The 24872-nt window shown below is 42.4% G+C and overlaps 3 protein-coding genes across 4 annotated transcripts; 1 reads left to right on the top strand and 2 right to left on the bottom strand.

Annotated features, from left to right (window-relative positions):
* Window positions 1-1052: 1052 nt before the first annotated feature.
* upb1 (ureidopropionase, beta) lies at window positions 1053-9992 on the top strand. The gene is made up of 10 exons (XM_012881565.3): window positions 1053-1370; window positions 4621-4792; window positions 4946-5033; window positions 5116-5210; window positions 5296-5454; window positions 5533-5702; window positions 7008-7089; window positions 7185-7227; window positions 8025-8179; window positions 9554-9992. The coding sequence occupies exons 1-10, from the start codon at window positions 1219-1221 to the stop codon at window positions 9635-9637; spliced, it is 1200 nt and encodes a 399-aa protein (XP_012737019.2). The 5' UTR covers window positions 1053-1218; the 3' UTR covers window positions 9638-9992.
* Window positions 9915-15343, bottom strand: gucd1 (guanylyl cyclase domain containing 1). 2 transcript variants are annotated; one of them, XM_036144636.1, is made up of 7 exons: window positions 15015-15343; window positions 14830-14914; window positions 14577-14742; window positions 14399-14490; window positions 12820-13061; window positions 10924-11061; window positions 9915-10893 (listed from the first exon to the last, which is right to left on the bottom strand). In XM_036144636.1, the coding sequence occupies exons 1-6, from the start codon at window positions 15019-15021 to the stop codon at window positions 10970-10972; spliced, it is 684 nt and encodes a 227-aa protein (XP_036000529.1). In that variant the 5' UTR covers window positions 15022-15343; the 3' UTR covers window positions 9915-10893; window positions 10924-10969. The 2 variants fall into 2 exon arrangements, with proteins under 2 accessions (XP_036000529.1, XP_012737146.1); XM_012881692.3 differs by having other exon boundaries at window positions 9915-11061.
* A 511-nt stretch (window positions 15344-15854) lies between these two features.
* p2rx4b (purinergic receptor P2X, ligand-gated ion channel, 4b) lies at window positions 15855-21720 on the bottom strand. Its single transcript, XM_012881446.3, has 12 exons — window positions 21360-21720; window positions 21129-21276; window positions 20975-21046; window positions 18705-18777; window positions 18525-18621; window positions 18359-18439; window positions 18122-18263; window positions 17495-17631; window positions 17308-17401; window positions 17149-17214; window positions 16956-17060; window positions 15855-16000 (listed from the first exon to the last, which is right to left on the bottom strand). The coding sequence occupies exons 1-12, from the start codon at window positions 21500-21502 to the stop codon at window positions 15968-15970; spliced, it is 1191 nt and encodes a 396-aa protein (XP_012736900.1). The 5' UTR covers window positions 21503-21720; the 3' UTR covers window positions 15855-15967.
* Between the last annotated feature and the right edge of the window lie 3152 nt (window positions 21721-24872).

The raw sequence follows: 24872 nt of genomic DNA, 5'->3' as shown, positions 1-24872 counted from the left end.
ATGTGAATTTGTCTTTCTTTGTTGTAAAAGAATAGGCCTGGAATGATAGTCTCCTCGACTGTTCATTAATTGGGAAAATAACAGTTTTTTCTAGATTAGTTTTATAAGCCAAAACCCTCTCGAAGTTTTCAAAAATACGGAGAGCCACCGGAATGCTTGTGACAGGATTTGACAGGAAAAGGAGGAAGTCGTCAGAGTACAGCGAAAGTTTATGATTTTGCATCCCCCTGCGTATTCCCCACAGGTGGCCAGGGGGCCCTGAGCCCTGTATATGGCTCTTATGGACATATCAGATGGCTGGAAGTTTAGCAGGAGATGTTTGATGATGCCCCAAGGGAGGTTCAACAGCTCTGTGATACACGTTGGGCTTGGAGGCACACGGCATGTCTCAATGTTATGGATAGGTTTCCTGCAATAGTTTACATGCTTGAAAAGATTTGATAAGAGAACAGTTAATTAATTAGTTAATCTTTCTAAATCAATCAATAAAAAACACCAACACACCAAAAAAGACCAAGGTGCTGTAAAGCTCAGCAAATTTACCAGAAGAAAAAGAGACAAACAACAACAGATGACCAATGACAAAGGGTGAAAACAATAAGTTAAAGTAAAAAAAAAAAAAAAAAAAAACTGTAATAAGCCTAAAATTTCTGCTCAACTAGAATAAAAAGCCTAATTAAAAAGGTTTTATAACGGACCTAAATTCATTAAAGACATTAGATTTCCTTCTAATCAATCGAAGATCGTTCCAGAGTTTGGAAGCAACAACAGAAAAGCTCCTACATCTGGAAGACACACGGGTTCTGAACTAAAACTTTCTTTAGGAACATGCATGAAAACAGCTGAAACAGCAATTTCCCTCTGGGATTATTAAAGTATATCTGATTCTGATGTGAAATATCTATTAGATAATTCGGTGCATAACCATTCAAATATTTAAAAAACAAAATTACATTCCTAAAGTCAAATCTAAAATGTACAGGAAACCAGTAGAGGGCTTGTTGTCTGATGCGTCCGTGCTGAGCTTGGTCCGCCCTGGCCCAAAATAACAACTTCCAGTCCAGGGCGGACACGCCCCCCCAATGTCCGTCCATACCGCCGCCGCTGTGAGGGTGTGTGGGTGGGAGCAACTCACACAGCCTGCCTCTTGGTGGTGGATCTTAGGTCAAAGACCAGCTGCAGCTCTGTGGGGGGCTCCTGCGTAAAACCCAAGGTTTCATGTCGCTGTTGCAGCCGAGGAGCTCCGAGCGCAAAGACGCCGCAAAAATGTCCGCATGTGAGTTCGAGTCTCTGGAGAAATCCCTGGAGTCCCACCTGCCAGAGGCCGAGCTGGCCGAAGTGAAACGCATCCTGTTCGGGAAGGACACGCCGTGAGTTCTCCATTTGTTGCTTCTCTACATAGAGACACGCTTTGCGCTTTGCGCTCGCCTTCTCTCCCTCATGTTGCCAGCAAATTATTATTCTGCAGGGCGGGCGGACTTTGGTCAGAGGCCATCAGTTGCGTAACAACCCTCATTACTTCACAAAGCAACTATGTCCATGCAGTTAAAAGGTTCAGAATCAGAACACATCATAAAAAAGGCCATTCTGATTTGGATGAACTTGTTGGCACCCCTGGTTGAAAAACGCTTTAAAATTAATTAACTTTTTATTGTAGCAGTATAATTCCATAGTGATTTATTTTTCAGAAAGATCCAACCTTTAATTTCAATAAATTTCTTCTGACTGAAACGTTCTACATCAACATGGTTGCTTTTGTTTAACTATCGACCTGTTCTCAGCCTCCTCAGGTTCTTTTATCTGGTAATGTGGTGTTTCTATTGTAGACTTCTGTAGTAATAAAAAGACTCTTCAAACAGTAATTATATTTTATCATATTTCATCTAAAAGACAGAGGAATGTTTACAGATTCAGTACTGGATTCTCATAACAACACAACTCAACCGATACCTGAGAACCCTGTTTCTTCTCACAAACAGCATATGTCCACCCAGTCAGGGCCGTGCAAAGTGTGATATCAGCGATCTGTTTATCCTATTGGTGGAGAAGATCATGCAGTAATGCAGACGTCCTTGCCGACACATATCACCCATAACAGTGATTCTGTCCAGTCTAAGTATGTCAGATGCTTTGCCTTCAGAGTCCGTTTATCTGTAATTTGGCAACCAACTTTGCAGTCCAGTCTCTGTAATCTCATAAACTCTTACACTTAAATAAAATCTCCCTGGTACAAAAATTTGGTCCCCCCTGGCCTGCTGTCACTATCTTATGCAGACACTGAGGAGAAGCACAGCTCTTTGTCTTCCTCTCTAAGTATATTCATTTGAGAGACATTTCCTAAAAATACTTCTATGAGCAGTTTTAGTACACCACACCTTTTACTTGTACTTCAGTAACATCACATAGAAGTATCTGTGTCGCTTACTTAAGTGCAATACCTGACAACCCAGCTAGAGAGAGAGAGAGAGAGAGAGTACTGGTTTCATGAGCTTTATGTTGGGAAGAATTGTGATTTGGCTATGTGTGTTTCCCCTGCCTGAATCCACTAGTTTATCCATCCATCACTTGCTTATATTCACTTTTCCGTGCAGGATTACAGGGGTGCTGGTGCCTGTCTGCGGCCGTCACTGGGTGAGAGGCGGGCCACACCCCGGACAGGTCACCTGTCCATCACTGAGCATCATTCTACAATGATGTTATCAAGTTGAAATGTTTTTTTTTATTTCATTCTTTGCACTCTTTACATATCTGTCTATATAATTAAGTAATTTTATAAAGAAATTCAAGCAGATATTTTGGTCAGTTATTCAGCCTTTTTACTAAATATGTTTTTCCCCCTCTGTCCACCTCTGAGCACAGAGAGACGTCTTCGACCGTTCCTCTGGGCACAATCCCCTCCAGACCTTATGGTCTCTTCTCTTCAGCTGACCCCTCAGGGTTTTATAGGAGTTAGGTCTCAGGACAGATCATCATGTAAGGGAGGATCTTTTTGTGTCGGGTGAACCATTTGCAGTAATTTGGCCATGTAGAGCAAGTCAGGACTAGTCTTCAGTCCACAGACAGTCGACTAGATTTGTATTTCAATAACATGGCTAGTAACAGGGCCGTTGGAGGAAAAACAAAGCCCACAGCATCACGGATGCTCTACCACAGGGGCTCCCAAAGAGGGGGGGAGGGGGGGAAGGGGGGGGGGGGGGGGGGTTGTTGCTGATGTGCTTAAAAGATTTAGTATTTCCCACACTTAAGAGTTCTTATACATATACAACTTTATTCTCGTAATTTTATGGCTTCATTCTCATATTATTATGACTTTATTCTTATACTTTCCAAAGAAAATAGGAACCCCCACCAAATGGGGGTCAAGTTCGGGAACCCTTGCTCTACCATGGTAAACAGTGGGGGTAAGGGGCTTTTCAACACATTCATGCCCATTTCCTTTAAACGTATCACAGGTCGGTCAGATGAGATTAAACTTTGCAGCAACAAACCTAAGGACAGAGTCCCAGTTAGAGTTGCAATTGTGTTTGTTTGATGAACTCCTTGTTTATGTTTGTGCTGACAGGGCAAAAAAGGCTTTTTCTTGGCATACCTCACTGTCAACCTGTAGGCATGTGGGTAAGGTCTGATAATTGTTTTGGCCCTACTTTGTGGACCCACTTGCATGTGCTAAGAATAATATCGGTGCTTGTCAAGCCTTGTGTCCAGTGGCTTAAAGAAAAATATTTATGCTGCAGAGAAACGGAAAGGTAGAAATGACCAGCAAAACATTCCTGGAAACTTTAAATAAATTTCAAAAGTTATAAATGAGGAAAGTGCTTTTCTCACCTTTAATTTAAAGAGATTCGTCCGGATACCAATAATTGTTCCACCAATGATTTTACCAAGACTAACATGGTATGTTTCCCCTCTAAATAACACATTATTGGAATCAAAGAGTGTCTCTTTGCTGCTGCAGTACCAGATACATTCATTTTAAGGGCTTTTTAACACATCTTTCCCAGAGGTGTCACCAAATCTGTCTGCACCTCTCTCTTTTTTTTTTTTTTTTTTTTTTTTTTTAGAATGAATTATTCATTTCTATTTTTTTTAAACGAAGTGAACAAAAACATCGTTTTAATAACCTCGCAGTAAATCCTCTGCCACGTTAGGACAGTAACCTAGAAGGGACAAATCATCGTCTGGATACAGAGGTGGCCTTTTGTGTTGGTTAGAGTTAGAAGAATATCTGATCCAGATCACCATTTTTTACTCAAATTTATCCCTAAATGTCAGCGATCACTTTTGATGGCTGTGAAATCTTCTGATCTTCCCAACCCTTTGTGTAAACTCCATCAGAAGGTTTGGAAGCATTTCTAACCATTTTTAAATTTCCCTGGAACTTTGTTGTTTTCACAGCTTTTACCAGATTTCTTTGATGCTTATAGAGGCAAAATATTGTTTTCCCTCTGAGCTCAAATGATGATTTTCTTGAAAGAGATACCATTTCTTTAGCCTACATTAACGTACCCATCATGCTGCAGCAGTTCAACTCATGAACCCTGAGCAGTTTCCACAAAGCATGATGCTGCCACCACCGTGCTTCCCTGTAGGACTCAGGCAGAATCTGCTCTTTTTTTATAGGAGGCTGGAGCTTCCTGCCTGCGCCGTGGAAGCCGCAGCTGAGCGTGAATTTGAGCTGAAGGGATACAAGTTTGACGCTGCGCAGGAGCAGCTGCGGCCGCCCAGAAGAGTCAGAGTGGGGCTGGTTCAGCACCGCGTTGTCCTGCCTACTGATGCCCCAATCCTGGACCAGGTCAGGACTCCTGCAGTACATTCAGCACCGCGTGTCAGCAAACGCAGTGTTGCAGCGGCAAATCTGTTTTATTCCCCTGAAAGTATCAATGTGAAAAATGCTGCATTATGGGAAAACGTCTCGCACGTTAAAACCCTCTTGTCCTGTTCACAGATCAACGCCATGCACAGCCGTGTGGGTGAAATTGTCGAGGTGGCTGCCATGTGTGGCGTTAACATCATTTGCTTTCAGGAGACCTGGAGTGAGTCCACAGAATGAATACGTTCATGACCCGTGAGGCCAAATGCCATAGAGGACACGCACTAAGGCCCCTGTGTTCACAGCCATGCCGTTTGCTTTCTGCACCCGGGAGAAAGAGCCATGGACAGAGTTTGCAGAGTCTGCGGAGGAAGGAAACACCACACGGTTCTGCCAAGAGGCGAGATAGCAAAGCCTTGCTGCAGCTACACCAGTACGATGCACCGCAGAACCCCACCTTGATTGTTCTCTCCTTCTGCCACCAGCTTGCCAAAAAATACAACATGGTAGTGGTCTCCCCAATTCTTGAGCGAGAGGAGCTGCACAGCACCCTGTGGAACGCGGCGGTGGTGATCTCCAACTCGGGAAATGTGCTGGGAAAGAGCCGGAAGAACCACATCCCCAGGGTCGGAGACTTTAACGAGGTTAGCAGGCCCCCGCTGCAAGCTTCACTGCAGCCGTGGCGTGCAGCGGAACACTGTGTTTTGTTTCTCCGCCCTTAGTCCACGTATTATATGGAGGGCGACACGGGTCACACGGTGTTCCAGACGCAGTTCGGAAAGATCGCCGTGAACATCTGCTACGGGCGTCACCATCCCCTCAACTGGTTCATGTACAACCTGAACGGAGCAGAGATCATCTTCAACCCCTCCGCCACGGTCGGCGCTCTCAGGTAGGAGACGGACTCAGAAGCATTTAAATCAATCCATTATTGCAGTAAAATGTGTTTCGCATCACCGGCTCCTGATTAGGCATATCATTACGACCACCTGCCTAATACTCCATGGAGGCATAAACTGCCTCCATGCACTCAAATAGTCCACCCATTTCTATTCTATTCTAATTTAAGCTTCAGCGGCTCCTCTGCTGGAATCGGACCGCGCAGGCCAGCCTCGGCTCCCTACGCGCATATGGGTGAATCCTGCCGTCTGTTCAGCACGGTTCCACCCAGGAACCCTTTGTGAAAGATCCCACCCCCTCTGTAAGACCAGAACACCCCCACAAGAGCTTGGCTTCTGGAGATGCTCGGACCCAGTCATTGAGCTATTACTAGTTGATCCTTGTTAAAAATGCTCAAATTATTACGCTGGACCATTTTTCCTGCTTCTAACAAATTAAAAACTTTAAAAACCAGATGTTGGTGTGCTGCCCACCCACACTGCAAAAACAGAACTAAAGATAAGCAAAATTTTCTTGAAATTAGTGTATTTGTCCTTTATTTGAGCAGCTAAATAAGATTATCTGCCAATGGAAAAAGTAATTTTACCCCTAAAATAAGATAATTAGACATTATGCACTTGAAATAAGTTGATGGAGATGAGTTGCTCATATTTTAAGAGCAAAAATCTTATTCCATTGGCAGATTATCTTATTTAGCTGCTCAAATAAAGGACAAATACACTCATTTCAAGAAAGTTTTACTTATTTTTAGTTTAGTTTAGTCTGTTTTTGCAGTGCACTATTCCCTCCACCTGCCAGCGGTCATATTGTTATGCTTCACCTGATTTGGTGAAACTTAAAAACAGGTCTAATCCACCTTAATGCTTAGGAGTATAAGAGACATTCTTCTGTGATTCCTATTTAGTTTATTTTGCATTCGTGTTTTTTTTTTTGTCTCCTGGGCTGTAGCTTGACCCTCAATGTTAATTTACCAAACTACTCCATGTTCATATGGTACTCTCCTGTTTAGCGCGTATGTATAATGTTTTATTTTAAAACTGCCAGCTGCTTAGAGAATCCCGTGGCTGATGATTGTTAGAGCAAGGTTTGATGTTTCACATACAGTAACACATCTGTTACTGTGTTTGGGTTATTTCACCTTTAATCTAGAAGACGTTTCGTTAAACACAAAATAAAATGTAAAAATGAAAAAAACTTTGAAGCGTTTGAAAATTAAGCTCGCTCCTTAACTCTTCCCTCCGGCTGCAGTGTTGCATGCCTCTGTACGCTTACGCACGCTTTGGTTTGCTCCCCACAGCGAGCCCATGTGGCCCATCGAGGCCAGGAACGCAGCAATAGCCAATCACTGTTTCACGTGTGCCATCAACCGCGTGGGGACGGTGAGTTCACCGCCTTCTGACCAGAACATAAGCTGGTGTCCGTTCGTCAGAGCCTGTGAAGTGTATCTTTAATGTTTAAAATGTGTTCTCAACAGGAGCGCTTCAAAAGTGAATTCACATCTGGGGATGGAAAGAAAGGTATAGAGGTTATTCTCAAATTCGTAACCTTAACGTTTTCATTTTACATTCTGATAACATTACAGCAACGTGGTTACATTGGCATTTATTTTTAAAGATAACTTGAAAGTTATCTTGTAGGAAGCTGGTACTTTCTATCACATTGAGTCTAGGCAAGGTATTTATTTCCTTTTAACTTTTCATGTTTTATTTAAACTGCAGAATTTATACAATAAACCAACTGAAATCAGTCCAACCTACTGATATGGAAGGAAAATAATACATATGTTGTTGTCTTTTTCCCCTTTTTTACAAATAGAAAATGTTCCATCCATTTGTAACTGGGTCTGGGTTAATATTTTGTAGAACCACTTTCTGCTGCAATTTTAGCTGAAAGTCTTTGGGACATGGCTCTACCAGCAAACTCATCACTAACTATTCCTTTGTGTCCTAAATTGTTTTTTAGAAATACAAACCACTTTTTTTGGCTCTCCTTTTTTTACTATAGTTTTCAAAAATCTGTCCACAAAGACGGATTTGTTGAGCACATTAGTAATAGTTTTCCCTTCTGATAGCCTTTGTTTACACTAGATTTTATTTCAGGGTGTCAGGATTGGAAATGCAACAGATTTATTCAACATTTTATCAGTAACATGCCCTGGAAACCAAGTATTCATTTCCTTTCCCTTCATAACAATCGACTCTATTCATGTTGAGCTATCACATAAAATCCCAATAAAATACACAAAGGTTTGGGTTTATACCCAAAGTATAAATACTTTTTCAAGGCCGCAACAACAGCTCTTGTGTTTTTGCAGCTCACCATGACTTTGGCCACTTCTATGGGTCCAGTTATGTGGCTGCTCCTGATGGCAGCCGCACCCCGGGCCTCTCCAGGACGCGCGATGGACTGATGGTGGTGGAGCTGGACCTCAACCTCAACAGACAAGTCAGCGACAAATGGAGTTTTAAGGTAAACATTCAGTCTTTCCCTTCTTCTTGCTTAACTTTGAAACCTCAGTTTTGTTCTGCAGCATGCAGATGCCTGACCCATTTTTTAGATCAATAATTCAATGCAGAAAGTGAGAAAACATGAAACGCCTACAGAATTATCACTGACTGATCAATTTCAGACATCCTTCTCCTGAGCGTTAATGATTATAGCTTAGAGTTAACAAAAGTCCAAAGTACCACAGGCATTAAACCCAGTACACTGCAAAAAGGGAACTAAAAGTAGGTAAAATCCTCTTGGAATTAGTGTATTTTTCTTTGATTTGAGCTGGTAAATCAGACTATTTGCTAATGGAATAAGATTTTTGTACTTAAAATAAAAACAATTCATCTCTGTCATCTTATTTCAAGTGTAGTTTAGCTAATTATCTTTATTTTAGGGGTAGAAATTCTCATTCCATTGGCAAATAATCTTATTTAGCTGCTCAAATCAAGGAAAAAGATACAAATTTTAAGAAGATTTTACTTACTTTTAGTCCCCTTTTTGCAGTGTATTGGTAGCTGGTACCTGCAGAAATGACATCAGGCTCTCTAAAAAGTTTGTCGGCTGAGCGAAGCAAGCTTAAACATTTCTGGATGATGGCCACTTTAGAAAACCCAGTGGACCAACACTAGCAGATGACAATTCTGTGCTGATCAGAAACTTCACACTGGACCTCAGGCAGCTTAGTTTAGCCCGGACAAGACGCTTCAGATCTAATTCAGAAGTGGAGTTGTTGCCCATGTCCTACAAGCATTGGTGTGTATCCTCAGGCATCTGAGAATTTACACATTTGGAAGAAAAGTGTCCGGTTTCTTGCATATATTTCTCCTCTCTTCCCAATTCTTCCTCAGTTCTGATCATGAAACCAGAAACGAGCTAAGTCCAGTCACCTTCTGTAGGAGCACTTGTGGCTGTCATGTCCTGGATAAATCTGTGTGGTGTTAGCATCCTTTACCATGGCTATAGCATGCCATTCATAAAAATAAAGACCTTTTGTGATTTGTTGACAGTCCAATTGTTGGATTTCTGTAAGGTGTAAGTCAATCATCAAAATGAACAGTGCAGGCAGTTGTAGAGCAGATGGCCCATATCCAGAGACTGAGGCTTCATTGCAGCTCAGAGGTTTGATTCCTGACCTCAGAACATTTGCTTTCCACTGTAACGGCAAAAAAAAAAAAAAAAAAAAAGACCAGAAATAAATGCTTGATATAATTCACCCTGTAATGAGTGTTCCTTTTTAGTGTAATTACTAAATGATATTTTAGGCTCCCTGACCTCTAATAAGATGACCATTAGTATATTGAATGCATTCTTATCGGTGTAATTGACTGTTTGCGGTATCTTATTTTGCAGATGACTGGCCGGTATGCAGAGTACGCAGAAGAACTTGGGAAGGCTGTGAAACATGACTTCAAACCCAAAATAATAAAGGAGTAGAACACATTTCCCACAACCAGCACCTTTTTACATGTGATTTAGTTAAGTAAAAATCCGAAAAGATTGGACCTCAAATCTTAATTTCACAATATATGCAAATATGTTGTATGTTTGCTGGAAGCTTATACTGAATTAAAGGGCCCTACAGTAAAAACATGTCTACATTAAAAGGAGTCAAATTGGCTCCTAATTTATCAGTGAATATATTTAAAGTAGGGCCAGTGAATTTAATATATAAGAGTGGATTAAAAAAAACAAAACAAAAAACAAGGATGCAGCATGTGTTGAAATGTTTTAATTACAGCTCATAATAAATGCAATTCTATGTTTAAAAAATAAAAATTGTGGTTTAAAATGTGCCGTTTGTTTTCAGAGAACACAACCAGACGGCGATGACATTTTGTAGCACTACAAAAAATGGATTTTCTTTTAAATAACAATGGAGTCTGGTGTGAAAAATGTAGTGCAAGATGTAAATACATTACTATAACTTTAAAAATAAAACAGAGGCAATGAGGAAAAAAATCACTTAGAGTTACCAGGATCAATCCGACCAACAGCACCATCCACCTATTCTGCAGCACGAGACAAAAAAGGTTCGACTTGAGCTTTTCTCCAGTAAATCCAGTCAAAGCGACCAACTCTTGTCTCCCGGTGTTCAGACAGAGTCCCGCAGACAGAATATTGCATTGATCCGACGCCGGCGCCCGTCAGAGCGCTGATTACCTGAGACGATCGCAGCACGAGACTCGTTCCCCTGTTCCTAGAGCTTTGTGAATGAAAAAGGGAGTTAGGACGTTCCTAAAAAAGGCAGGTAGAGGCCGAGGCTGTGGGGCAAAGAGGAGCAGCTTCACGTCAACAACAGATTAAACGCACAATACTGTAAGTCGTCGAGAGAAACCCTGAATAATGTGCACGTCAGTCCCTGGTAGCTCACGTTCGAGGCCACGTTTCCCAAAATTCATCCAAAGTCGCACAAGTCCAAACTCCTCGGAGTTTATAGGCTCAATTTATCCATGGTGTGAACAGCTGCTGGCGTTAAAATGAAGTAGAGACTAAAACTCATATGAACTATGCTCATCTGACACCGCAGGGTAGAAAAATAATCCATTTAAGATGAGGAAACCTTGAGTAGTTTTGGCTTTTGTATGCGCTGGATATTTACATCCATCGGTGGGTGAGCTGTCACGCTGGGGTGGGTGGGTTTGTGGTGGTGGGGGGGACGCATGTTGGACCTCTGTGGGCAGAACAGAGGTGGCGCCGCTGGAGCGGGGAGCTGCAGCGGTCTGACAGCGAGATGATGAAGTCCAGGATCATCATCATCGTTGTCCATCAGCTCTGTTTGAAGACAAAGAGGATGTCCTCGTCTGTCCCGTAGCTCCGCCTGGCCTCCTCAAAGTTCCCCACGCTGGTGCAGCACACCCCTGGATAACACGCACAGACACGCACGCGCTGGTTATACAGCGTCACGCTTAACCTGAACAACTGAATCATTTAACAACGTTACAGTTTTACATACAAGCGTGTAAAGATATTTTCTCCTACAATGAAACGGGTGGGTTCTGCCAGAGCTCTACAGAGTCACCTCCAGTGGACCCCTGGTGTGGATGTCTCTGACCAAACCACTAGAAACAGACTTCAGGAGGGCTTCTTAAAGGCCGGACGTCCTCCAGTAGGTCCTGTAGTCACGGCCCGGTACCGAGGAGCTAGACTGGCATGTACCAGAGGACTCTGGAATAGACCGCTTTGGTACTGGTACCCTGAGGTCATGTGACAGACCTGAAAAGGTTCTGGAGAAGCTGTGGGGAACATTATGCTGCCTGCGGCATTGTTCAGCACGATGGGTTTGGTGGTGGGTCAGTGCTGGTCTGGGGAGGCACGGACCTGCAGACCAGTTTGTTTCAGCCCTGGTCTCCAAGCTACATCTCCCTGCGTGTTTTCCAAATTGATGGTTGATCAAGAGCATTTTGCTGGACTTCAATTGTCTGGTCAGGGGTGGATCATTTTCATGGAGTGATGTGGCGTCCTTTTGTTCCCAACACACTACCTGTTATATATCAGGACGGACATCCAGCAGGATTGAGATCTGATGTGTTTTCAAAGTGCTCCTTTAATGTTTTTGAGCTGTGTTCTCACCCTCATCCTCTCTTCTTTGTCCAAGAGCTTTTCTGCCGTCTTGGTTTGTCAGCAAACACCAGGGAAACGTTTGCTTTAATTCTGCACTTTGTTTCATTTTTATCTTTTATGTGCTCGTGTTTTTGCTGAACAAACAGATGATCATGCTACGTCAGCAGCGCCTCTGATAAACCAGTGCAAAGTTAAACTGGGTTTGGAAGAATGCTGAATCGTCAACATTCATTTTTAATCAGCCGCCTGAGATGGAATTCCACTAATCTGATCTATGCGCAGGTTGTGCAGTCTTTTTCTAAGAGTGCACATATGCAACACATTACATTGAGACCATAATCTGGTTTCTAAAGCTTGGTACATTGTAGATCTATAGCTACCCTCTGCCTGTCTCTCATTAATTATGTTTTTAAAGCCATTGTTGCATATTTCACTCATTTTCTGAAATTGAGGTTTAGTGGGGAGTTTATGAGCAGATATGATCTTGTCTGTAATAGGTAACACAGTAATGGTTGTCATATTGGTAAATTAGGGTTAGATCTGGTTAGAAAGATTAGATTACAAAGGTGCAAATTTAAAGTAAGAAGTTGTCAGTTTAAGATATTTATTTTTGGGAAATTAGATTTTTATTCTTTCAGAAACTAGAGCAGAGAGTAAAATCTATAAGTTTAAATGTTTTTCCAGATGCTATTGGCTTAACTTCAGACTTACACACCTGGGTAATACTAAGAGTCCCATTTGCTAAAAAGAAAAAAAAAACAGTATTTTTTTACATCTACATGTGATATTGTGTTTTGGGATTTTTTTATTAATCTGTTTTGTTCCTCATTAGTTCTGATTCAGTCTACACTGATAGAACTCAAGAGTCTTGCCTGACAGCCTGATGAAGACTGAGAGGTTTAATAGGCCGTTTGTCTTTGTTGCTGCAGTTTCACACGAGCAGGAAGCAGGAGTTATAATGAATGACACATTTACAGTCCTTGCAATCTGACACGAGGAATACTGTCATGAAAATGTGAACCTGCTCCCGCTGATGCAGAACCCAGGTTACTCACGGTCATTATATGCAGGATTGTTGTAGAAGATGCAGCCAGAGGTCCTGTTGAAGCCGCACACAACCACAAAGTGACCCTGGTACTCTGGCTTCCTGCAGAAGCACTTCTGGCCCACAGGCAGGAAGCAGCAGTATTTGACGGGCGAAGAGCACGACTCGCACGTCAGGACAACGGCGTTGACCAGCACTATGGCCACGTGGCCCTGCTCCAGGTGAGACTGGATTTCCTGAACGGTCACCGAACTACGGAGAGAAGAGCACAGAATTTGAATTACTGAGGGCGGTGCAGAAGCTGGAATGGGATCAATGGGAGATGCAGAGAGAAGCTGGGAGCTGATTTTAGGCACGGCAGGCCCTGACTGGTGTGCGGTTGGAAACTAGAAATCTGGTGAATGCACCATAACTAAGCACTACCAGGTCACAGTAACAACACCCTTCCATGTGGATATAGTTACTGACCCAGTTAGACCTTTCCAGAATCAGTGGAGTGCCTACAATTGGAGCTGGAAGATGGAAAATGTGAAAGGGATTGAAAAGAAACGTTTTGTTGTTGCTGCCGTTTCCTGCATTGTTTGCTATTTGCAACTTTGATAGTAGATACATCTGGTCTAGCGCTGTTAACTGTGACACCACCCAGGGGAGGCAGATCATCTGCCATTCCCATATAACAGGATTACTGGATCAATGTGGGCTTTTTTGTCTCTCTTGTTGTGTCTCTGCTCTGTCTTCTGTAACGCCCAGTGGGTCAAGGCAGATGACCGTTCATACTGAGCCTGGTTCTGCTGGAGGTTTTCCTCCCTGTCAAAGGAGAGTTTTCCTCTCCACTGTCGCTACATGCATTCTCAGAATGAGGGATTGCTGCAAAGCCATGGACAATGCAGACGACTCTCCCTGTGGCTCTACGCTCTTTCAGAAAGGAGTGAATGCTGCTTGTCAAGATTTGAGGCAATCTGCTGGGTTTCTTTTTCTTTTCTTTTTTTTGCATTGGCAACACATAAATTAATAAAACAAAATCTTAAACGGTGTAATGAATAGTGTGGGTTAATACACCCAAACAACTGAACGTTTTGATTTAGCCACTCTTAGTTTCAGCATCCTCCAGCTACAAAACTGCTACGAGAAAATAGAAATGGCAGAAGTCGGTCGGCTGGAAGTCCGTCACTGCATACGTATTGGAGAACAGAGAAAACTAAACAGCTTGAAAAATACGACCCAAACAGAATATAAAGGCATCCATGCAGCACCTAGAGAGACTACATTCACATTTCATTCACTCCTAGAGACTCCAGGTACAAAAGAAAATGTATTTAAAAGGGCAATAAAAGGTGGATTATGTTTAATGTAGAGGCACACCTCTACATTTTGAAGCGTGCAAAACATAGAATATAAAAACCAAAAAGAAAACTATAAACATTTTATGGGTAAACACTGGTCGTTTTTCTGCTCATCTCCAAAAAAAGTTTAAGCGATTTTACTGCTTACTGTAGCTTTGAAAGAGATAAAAAGGTTAAAACCTTTTATCAGCGGGTCACACCGACACAACCAACAGGCAGGAAACCGGGGATGAGTAGAAAACTCACCATTTCTTCACCACCACCCCTTTGCTTTCAGCCTTGAGGAAGAGTCTGTTCACTCGGTCTTCCTCCGTGTCAAAATGCTTCTTATAGAAGGACTGTGGATCAAAACCAGGAGACATTCATTCACCCATGAACAGCGACACAGCGGTCTTAGCCCGGAGGCTGCGCGCTCACATCCCACCTGGTTCTTAAAGCCTTTATCTACACCCAGGGTCTGCGTGCAAAAGCAGTGCTTGACTCCCAGGTGACACATGAGGAAGGCCAGGTCAATGGTCCACACGCTCTCCGTCAGCTGCAGCTCCCAGCATGCTCTCTGGAACTCCTCGTCGCTCACTGGCTGCAGGTACCTGTCAGACAACACCCCGGGTAACATCTGGTTTCAGGTGGCAAGCCTCCCTCCAGCTGGCTCAGACACCTCTGTTGCGTTCACTTACTTCAGGACCATCCTGGAGCAGGCTAAGCCACAGTCCCAGTGGTACAGCTGCCGAATAACAGGTACGTTCAGCAGGACGGCATCCTCTGAGGAAGGCAACCGCGTTAGCTTCACGGTAAAAGCTTCAGAGGGGATAAACAGCTGAGAGGCGTTCAAGTGTTGCCAGGAGATGTCGGTTTTCCTCACCTGTCATCCTGCTGGGTTCTGTCGTTGTTATGGGAGGCCAGCTAACTCGGGTCGGGGTGGGGAGCCTTGTTTACCGCTCGGAGGGCGGCGTTAGCCTCCCTCATCGATGCTAACAAGTTGCCAGAACAGATCCGCCCAGCGTCCAGCTGTCTAACGCTGCCGACATGCCCGCTGATTACAAATCCCCGGCCGCTACTGCACGACGTCCCCAGAAAAACATACAATTATCAACGAATGAGACGAAACAGCGAGAGGGACAGATTTTCCTACTGTCTCACCTCTCAGCTGTTTGCTAGCGTACGAGAAGAAGAAGAAGAAGAAGAAGAAGCTTCTTGTCTTTCTTCTTCTCTGTCTTTAATGGTGAATCGCAAACAACGTTATCAGGTGCACATCGCCACCTACCGTACTGGAGTGTGCAACCAGGTTTTATACTTCAGGTTAGATTCTCAAGATTAGAAAAAAACAATACTAAACTATATAATATGGATTAAATCTGTATATTTTAGAAATATAAATAACGCTTTATATCATTCCCTTATCTTTTTTTCATTACTACCCAATGTTCCTTCCAAGTTTCATCCCCATCCCAGCTCATACATCCTATCACACATAATACTTTTCTCATAATCATATTTACTACACTTAAAATAATATGCTCTACATCCTCTGGAACACAGCTTCTTGAGTTTGCTCAGTTCAGGTTGGTAAATTGGGTTTACATTTGTCTCGTGCTCATTGATGCCAACATTTCTTCTGAGTACCTCTAATGGCAGCACAAGCACCACCCAGGGTATCTGCATCACAGTTTGAGAACCCTAAAACATTGTTGAAACACACGTCTTCCATTTACACACGGGGACAGCTTTATTTCAGGATTCAAACAGTCTGTGACATTTTTAAAGCAAGATTAAAATTATATGCAGACGATGTATGCTCAGGTTGACTCCAGTCTCCTACTGGGTTCCATATGTGGTGCTCATTGATGCCTGGAGTCAGGAAAAAAGAGAGAAAATAAATGAGAAGTTAAGAATGATTCATAATTTAAGCATTGCCCCTTAGGGCTGGACGATAATTCAATAACGATATATATCTATCACTAGACGTATGGGTCAATATAAAAAACAGGGGTCAATAAAAAGTTCAATAAAACAACGGTGCATTCTAGCCTATCATGTAGGTTAATACTGCAGTCATTATATCCTCCCAACCAATCACAAACCCAGGAAAGCTCCATTACCCTTCAGAGAGTTCAGAGAGCAGTTTTTTTTTCTTTTTTTAATGCTTACAGTTTTCGTTAAAAGTTGGTTGAATAAAGGATTGTGTTTGAATCCATTTATTTAAAAATAGGACATAAAGCAACAGCATAAAATGGCCAGGGCTGCACTTAAAATGTATATTCAGAATTTTTTTTTTGTGACAATTATCGATATCGATCAATATGATTTCTATTTTATCCATATGCTTTTATTCTATATCGTCCAGCCCTATTGCCCCTCACATACATGCATTTAATTAGTGGTTGTAAAACGTTAAGTGGGGGATCTTGAAATTATTTCTAAAAATCAAATTAAACAGTGAACGCTTTCTATTTAATTTTATATTTCTTTACCACAATTGTAAATCTTCAATGGATACAGATCCCAAACGTGGCTAAATTCACAGAAATGGTTTACCAAACACAAAGTCAACCTTTTCCTGAGTAGGTATGAAGTGATTCCCCCCCCCCCCCCCCCAACCCCCCAATAAAGAATGATTTATTTTAGGTCTTTTTACAAATCTTCTGTGGAAAAAAAATGTCAATGACTGCATGTGCATATTTAACTGACTTATGAGCAATATTTCTGTACTCAAACCAAATGTATAGTCAGACATCCACCAGTCTCTGTTGCTGAGTTCAGGAAGCACATGTTAAAGTACAAAGCATGAGTGGACGTCACTTACTGATTCGGTTTGAGGTTCCTCAACCAGATATGTTACTTTCTGTCTGCTGTAAAGGTCTCTCTTCTTCATGCAGGTCAACATGAACCAGTCTGCGACCATGGGAACCTACAGGGGGAATACGTGAAATGCTCAAATATTTGCCTGTTATCTCTGTTTTTGGGGCCACACAACATAGATTTTTTTTTTTACTCACCAAACTCAAAAAGGACAAAGCTGCGCCCAGGTTCACTATGGTTGGTACAATTCCAAATTTCCCTGCCTGCAAGAACCCAAATCCATCTAAATCAGTGACAGGTGAACACACAATTTTGTTTGAGCGTCCCTCCAATTTTAAAATCTATCGAGGCCTCACAGTTCCAAATACGATGACGTCAAAACGGATCCCATACGCTTTGATCAATGTTCTTGTTTCTTCTCCCTCTGGTGTCTTGTAGTACTTGGCAAACCTAAAGAAAGTGGTTTCATTAGTTTGTTTTCCCACCTTTACTATTATCTGGGGGGGGGGGGGGGGGGAAAGTGTCTATGAAAACTAGATTCACCTGAAGTTGTACCCCGGGGCCACATTATTGTCTGGGTGTTTGTCGTCCAGCCTGCGGAAGGTGTATTTGGGACGACACTTCCCCGGCCACCAGTCCAGGTCACAGCTCCAGTCGATAAGAATACCAAGTACACCCCCCTTTAAAACATGAGCAGCCGCTAGCTGAAAACTGCGTTTGCCAGGTGTAATTATAGGGCCTTACAAAAGTATTCATACTGTTACAAACACACTTTGATATATTTTATCTGCCTTTCATGACACACACGAAAACAACATTGTGTATGGCCGAAAAGGGAAAGGAAGATACTTTTTTTCCCCCAATAGAAATCTCTGGAGCATCATGTGCTTTTCTATTTGCACTGTTCCCCACATACAGACTACTCATTTTAATTGATTTTTTTAAGGGGTATCATAGTAAATGAGGCTCAATGGCACTTTTCAGACAGAGAAAAAATAGAAATCATGTATTATTTTCCTTTCACTTCACCCTGGTGCACTATTTTTGTGTTGCTCTATCCCATGACATTCCAACAAAATCATTTCACGCTTGATGTTGAAACATGACAAAGCGGAAAACGCTCCACGTACACTTTTGCCAGGCACTGTCAACAGCCACTGTCCTTCTTACCTTCACGGCCATGTCCTGGAAGTCCTCTCCAGCCTCCGCAAGGATGTGCCTGAGGCGGAATATGGGACAGTCGGGGTCCGTTTTACGACTGTACTCGCACGTCTTCAGATACGAGGAGTTGATGTGAGGCAGTATGTTTCGTCTGGAGGAGGGAAGAGGAGCGTTTACTCAAATCACACTTGGTAAAACTGCACCCTCGCTTCCTGCGTGTGTTTTTTGCAGCTGCAGTATACTGACTTGTGGAAGTTGAACTTTGGGTATGTAATGCTGTTTTTGATCAGCACAGTGAAGTTCTCAGCTGCAGCCAGGAGCGGACGCCTGTCAGGCAGGGATACAGCATGTCAAGCCCTCTCCTAACACACCAGCCTTTCTAGAAATACCACAACATTGCGTCGGTTCTCACTTGGGTAGGTTCGCGTCTATTTCCAGGGGGCACCACGAGAGAACCTCACAGGTCTTGACAGTGGAGGAATAATTTTCACACAGCCCCGTCCGTATACCTGTGGAAGAAGAATCATCAGGGCGCGTGGTGTCATCCCGTTTAAAGCTGGTGTCTGAAGGCATCTTTGGGACCAGGGCCTACCATTGCCTCGAGGATCGTCATATCCCTCGACGCAGTCGCAGTCGTCCACACAGGTAGTTGAAGGGTTTGGGAGCTGGAAGAGAAATCTGCTGGATTAATGCTACAGGGACGTTAGAAAGTGTTCTTTTATTTACTTGAACACAGAAGACTTCCTTTGTCCTGTTCCATGCCGTCCATTATGGGAACAAGAAGGTGGACCTCAAAGTCTGGACTTTTAAGTGCTCACTTTTCCGCCTCGCACAGGAAAACCCGTTCAGGAAAATGATTGAGAAAAAAAAAAATCCATGACTGCTACGAAAACTTTTTTTTTATTTGTTATTATTTTGACACAGTTTATTTTAAGCAGCTCAATCAGTGTTCATTATCCTGCTGTTATTTGCAGTTTTTTCATGTTCTTGGTAACATTCAGCTGTTGTTCTGACGCACAAATACACACGTACCGTTTTTAAATCATACCGTTCAGCTGTACATGTAGTTGCTGGTGAAGATTCTCAGTCATCCAGGTCATGGTCATTCCAAAAAAAAAAGGTAAAAACCAAAGCAACTGGACTTGTTTTTTTGTAGTTGAAGACGTTTCGCTTCCTCTCCCGGAAGCTTTCTCTATTCAAAAAGTCTGGATTAATGTGGAGTAACAAGCTTTATACAATTGGCAAACAAAGGCCTTGTAATGGCTTAGATAACATGCAAATTCAACAGAAACAGGACCACCCCTTAGTAATGGGCGGTCGTTAAAGACTTTTTGAATTGAGAAAGCTTCCTGGAGAGGAAGCGAAACGTCTTCAACTACGGAAAACAAGTCCGGTTGCTTTGTTTTTTTACCTTTTTTTGGGAATGTACATGTAGTTGAACATGGGTTTGCTATTTCTCATAACTGCGCAGTATTTTTTTTCTTATCTCGTAAATTGACCCTTACTGTCCGGTCTCTTGTTTCTTATTTGTTTTTACCCATCGATCTATGTTTCCGCCGTCACCTGTGGTCATGACCAAAAGAACAAGATCCTAGATACAAGCAGCCAAAGTGAGGTTCCTCCGCAGAGCGTCCGGGCACTCTCTCAGGGATAGGACAGGGTGAGGAGCTTGGTTATCTGGGAGGGGTCGCAACCAGTGCCGGATTATCCATAAGGGCCAGTGCCCAGGGGCACCAACCAATGTGGGGGCACCACATGACACATGCTTTAAAAATATATTTTTCATAAATTGTTATATTATTTACTTGAAATTGTTGAAAGACCATGCATTATTCGTTTTGTGAACGCTGATGTCACAATAATAATAAATGATAAATAAATCAAGATTTTTTTGATTTTAACATTTTAAAATTAGATATTTGAATATTGCTCTCTGCTCATATGCCTACATGTAGTTGTGTAAGTTAGTAAATAGTAAATTACATTACAGAAATCCCCTTGATTATGTCTGATGTTTTTGCACGGGTAAGGAGGGGGGGGGGGGGGCTTTGAGGTATAGTGCCCAGACACCACATTGTCTTAATACGGGCCTGGTCGGAACAGAGCCGCCGCTCCTCTACATCGAGAGGAGTCAGCTGAGTTGGATCGAGCATTTGTTTCGAATGCCCCCCCTTCGGGAGGTGTTCTTTCATGTCGCATTGGGAGGAGGCTCAGGACACACGCTGGAGAGATTCTATCTCTCGGCTGAGCTGGGAACGTCTTGGCCTTCCCCCAGAGGAGCTGGAGGAGGCGTTTGAGGAGAAGAAAGTCTGAGCGGTCCTCCTGAGTCCCTCCTGGAAGACGAAATGTACGAGTAGGCTACCTATACGCACACACTCAGACTCAGAACACCCACACACACACACATTTACACACTGACACACAAAGACATTTGCATACATACAGTAAATACACACCCACACTCTTTATGCTTATGTAAACCTATTGTACACACACAGACTCACAAAAAATCCTCTCTCTCTCTCTCTCTCTCTCTCTGTCCTTTTTTTTGTTTAATTCTATTCATACCACAAATAACAAGCTGTATGCAGCCTATAGTGTAACTCCATCCGACAGATGTAGCTGCTGAGCTGTGCCATGGTAGGAAACGTTGACACTGTAGCACAGGAGGAGAACCCTAATGACCTACAATGGCCAGCCCGGTCACACCAATTACATGGGAACTACGCGAAGGCTTGAAGCAGACTTTACCTATGATTATAAAGTTTATCTGTGCTTCACCACGTTACTGGTAATGGCTCAGTCATTTGAACACGGATCACCCTGCAGTCATAGGTCACCTCTTCAGGGAGCATCTCTTACCTCAGCACAGCGGGACTGGGTTTGCCCCGGGGTCATTACCAGGTTCGTCAACACGAAGAATGAGTGATCTCCCTGTTGGTCAGAGGTCCAAGAGTCTAATCACACTGGCACGCTGCAGTAAAACTTTAGGCAGAGACAAGCATGTTCTAAATACCTGCGGGGGGATAATGTAATCTGCCACGTCCCAGAAACGAGGCTCCATGTCAGATATGTTGGTGAAGGCAAAGCCCTTTACTTTAGTTGTGACGGTACTGACGACAGAGTCGGTCTCCTGGTAGGCTTTCTGCACCACACACACATACCTGCAGCAGGGAGCCACAGTTAAAACCATGCAAGCTCATAAAAAGCACAAAAAAAAAAGAAGGTATGTTTTATTACGACTTACCCCACCGTATATAACACCACCAACAACTGCGTGAACCTGAAGACAAATCCGACACGTATGCTGGGAATAACCAGAGTTTTCGGCGTTTCATAGTCAAACACATAGTGCAGAAAGTCCCGGCAGCAGCCTGTCGACTTGCTCATCGCTGCACAACGTACAATAATGAACTGAGTAATGATAAATGGACAATTGCCTTTATTCAAATCCTTTTATTCAAATCATACCGGCCGTAGACGCAGGACACCTAACAGTGGCGTGTCAGGCGTGTTTAACCTTTAGCCCTGGAGGGCCTCGCTACGTTTTCTTCTTTAGCTCTAACTGTATTAACGGCTTCGTTGGCGTTAGCTGGGAGAAAACAGTGTTGGACTAGTTTGTTGCTCATGTTTAATGCAGAAATTGTAGCGTCACAGATTTTCATTTGAAAAATCAGGAATAAAAGTCAACATCTCAAATGGAAAGCACAGAAAAAGCCAAGAAAAGGCCAAAAAAGGCAGGTTTAAACAAAATAGGTCAAATTCTTGTAAGGTAGATTTGTTTTTTTGCCTTCAAAAAGGCTATTTATTTGTCTATTATTTATTTCTAATAATAGAAATAATTATTATAAAAAAATATTCAACTTTCCACTAGCCCTCCATGGCTCCTGCTTTAAGTGCTTAAGCCTTAAAATCAAGACTGGTGGGTGTCGGTGTGAGAGGTCAAAGCTAATTTATGTTTAAGCAGGTTTATGTAAATGCAGTACAGTCAGTGTGGGTGCTCACATGTTACTAAATCAGGGTACCATCATATTAAAAACACAGCCAGAATAAAGGGTTTCCAGTGAAAACAGGACACAGAATACAGCTAGTGCATTTAGTGAATGCTCATGGGCCGAATTACATTTCATCCATGGCCTTCAAAAAACCTCCCTACTGCCTTTGACCCAGTGAGCCGTCTGGCCCTGTGGTTGAGTCTGAGGAAAACTAGATGCCCACATTACATCAGGAGGATGCTGAGACTTCTACTGGATGAAATGTCTGTGCTCACTGTTTTAGCGGGAAGAGACAGAACCCTTCAGCGTTCACACTGGAGTCCGACAGGGGCGTGTCATTGCACCTGCCCTTTTCTCCTCTTTCATCACCATCATCTCTGCAAAACAGCTACCTCCAGCCATCAGGATGCTGTACAGAATGGATGGACAGCTTCTGAATACCGATGGATTCAGGAGTAAAGATTAAAAGATCACCACAACATCTATCATGGATCTGTTGTATGCTGACGGTTCTGACACTGGTGGCCATCATCACCCACCACAAACACCCCCCGTCCAACTGCCGAAGATTTCCATCGACAAAATGAAGTGAGAAATGTAGAGCACTTTGCAGACCTGGGCAGCCTTCTTTCACCAAAAGCAAATACTGATGACAGAATACGCGGCGGCGTCCTCAGCTGTCCCAGCAGGACCTCCTATAGATTTAGGAAAAGCTGTTTGGGACTCCCTATGCAAAAACGACGCATGGACCATTTGAGCACACAGCATAAAAGTCGTCATATAACACGTAAGCCATTTCACTCCTCAGGCGATGCATGACCGGAGAGCAGGGCCGTCTCTGGATCATGCAAAAAGAGCCACGCTTCTCTTGTCCCCTGTACATACTTGGACAGAGCACAGCATGTACAATGAAACCATTGTTAGAATGACTCCCCACACATTTTACATGTCACCTTCAGATACGGCACCCTGAGAGAGAAACGCTGAGCCTGGCCACAGAGCGAGGCAGGACGTCGCACATACAGATGTGGACACATCTGTTGACAGCCCTGGAAAATGTGTGTAAAACTCCTTGAAACAAGTTTTTTGTCCTTTTGTTGCAGCCGCATAATCTGACTCTAGGAAAAAGTAGTGAATTGTTTTTCTTTTTGACAAATAAAAGATGTGGGTGCCCCTAACAATCCTAATACAGTAACTGTTGCAGGTGATTTTTTTTTTCTGTTTTCATTTAGCTTTTTTTAACTTGATCCGAGTTTGTGGGAGCTTTTTGTTTTTCCTGGAGTGTAATTATGCTGTAACAAAGAGGCTGTCTTCGTTTAGCCACCAAGCACTTGTGAGCAGGATGGCAACATATACTTAAGACTCTAGATATAATATTAACAACAGCTGATTAATGAGGACAGACTGCAGTTGAGGGAAATAGTCACAAAACGTTACGCATTTTCCTCTACTTTGCTTCTCATGAAAACTATTGTGTTTATGTTTTTGAACTGCTGTGAAAATGGACTTTCTTCTAAATCCAACTTTTAGATAATCCAGTTTGACTCCAGACACAGTAACATAAAAAGTTTCAGGCGGTGCGGGTGGTTTCATTACAAAGTTACCTAGACATACTGGATTTCTATGTTTATTTGTTTTGCTCCACACATGATTTGAGTAGATTGTAATATTTTAGGAAACGTCAATATTCCAAGCTACTGAAACAGTGAATTAGTATGATCCCTATAACCCATAATGTAAATTATTCTAAATGCTGTTTTTTGGAAGAATAATGCAGTTGTTGCCCCAGACCTGTTCAAAAATACCTTTACTATGAAATAATATAAAATATATTACATGATTAGCTTAATTTGTCCTGTAGCAGTTGTTGATACTTTTGAATAAATCTATTTTATGTGTTCCAGGACATCTGCTTTCAAAGCCCTTTTCAATATTAACCTCATTCTGCGTGTATATTTAATAGGTTTACCAAATCGTCCATTTAATTATCTCAACAGTCATTTCATCCAATAAATGTTGCCAAATCATCACCAGAGCAGAAAAATAGTACCACTTTGAACATTCTGACACAAAATCAACCGGAACTGTGTGCTTGGGTCAGATGAGACGGAGCTTTTGGAAAACAAACCGTCCAGGTGGGTTTGGCTTGAAAGAAAGGATGATAATGTGGAGAAGCACCAAATACGTAGCCACTGTAAAGTACGGTGGAGACTATGTGATGCTTTGGGCCTTTTCCACTTCCAAAGGCCCTGGGACCCTCGCACCATGGACTCTTTGAAACGCGAGGAAATAAAAATTTGGTTGAGATAAAAATATATATATAAAATTTTCTGGAGAAAAAAATTCAATTATAGGTAAATTATTCATAAAAAGTCCACCGTAGGATTAGGCTACTACAATGAGAACATGTATGTTTTAATGCGTTTGACACATCTTTGCCATGGGTGCCAATAAATCTGTCTGCATCTGTAAATAGAGATTTTAATAACAATTTTAATAACATAAAAAAACAGCATCTGATCAGAAGAAACAGTGTTTGCATTTTATTTGCATTCATTTTATTTTTCGTTCACTGAGAACTTTTGAATTTCATGAACAAAGAACACAGACAACATTATTTTGGTCCAATTTTACCTCCGATATTGAGTCTATAGAACACAGCTCAGGTCACACAGACAGTCTCTATCTGCACAAACAACACAACGCCTCCAGTACAATACTTTAGTACCGACACTCTTTCAAGTTTGTTCTGCTTCTGAACACCC

Source organism: Fundulus heteroclitus, chromosome 12 (genome assembly GCF_011125445.2).
Source record: "Fundulus heteroclitus isolate FHET01 chromosome 12, MU-UCD_Fhet_4.1, whole genome shotgun sequence".
In the NCBI taxonomy this organism is placed as follows: Eukaryota; Metazoa; Chordata; class Actinopteri; order Cyprinodontiformes; family Fundulidae; genus Fundulus; species Fundulus heteroclitus.
The sequence above is the reverse complement of the archived record's forward strand: the minus strand, read 5'-3'. Positions and strand labels throughout refer to the sequence as shown.

Excerpts from the sequence above, each read along its gene's own strand:
- upb1 (XM_012881565.3), top strand. The coding sequence starts at position 1,219 with ATGTCGCTGTTGCAGCCGAGGAGCTCCGAGCGCAAAGACGCCGCAAAA. Across the intron at positions 5,703-7,007 it reads GCCACGGTCGGCGCTCTCAG|CGAGCCCATGTGGCCCATCG; the intron begins GTAGGAGACGGA and ends TGCTCCCCACAG. Across the intron at positions 8,180-9,553 it reads GCGACAAATGGAGTTTTAAG|ATGACTGGCCGGTATGCAGA; the intron begins GTAAACATTCAG and ends CTTATTTTGCAG.
- gucd1 (XM_012881692.3), bottom strand. Across the intron at positions 14,743-14,829 it reads TGCTCCAGGATGGTCCTGAA|GTACCTGCAGCCAGTGAGCG; the intron begins GTAAGTGAACGC and ends GTTGTCTGACAG. Across the intron at positions 13,062-14,398 it reads GGGGTGGTGGTGAAGAAATG|TTCGGTGACCGTTCAGGAAA; the intron begins GTGAGTTTTCTA and ends TTCTCTCCGTAG.
- p2rx4b (XM_012881446.3), bottom strand. The coding sequence starts at position 21,502 with ATGAGCAAGTCGACAGGCTGCTGCCGGGACTTTCTGCACTATGTGTTT. Across the intron at positions 21,047-21,128 it reads ATTACATTATCCCCCCGCAG|GGAGATCACTCATTCTTCGT; the intron begins GTATTTAGAACA and ends TCTGACCAACAG. Across the intron at positions 17,061-17,148 it reads CTTTGTCCTTTTTGAGTTTG|GTTCCCATGGTCGCAGACTG; the intron begins GTGAGTAAAAAA and ends TTCCCCCTGTAG.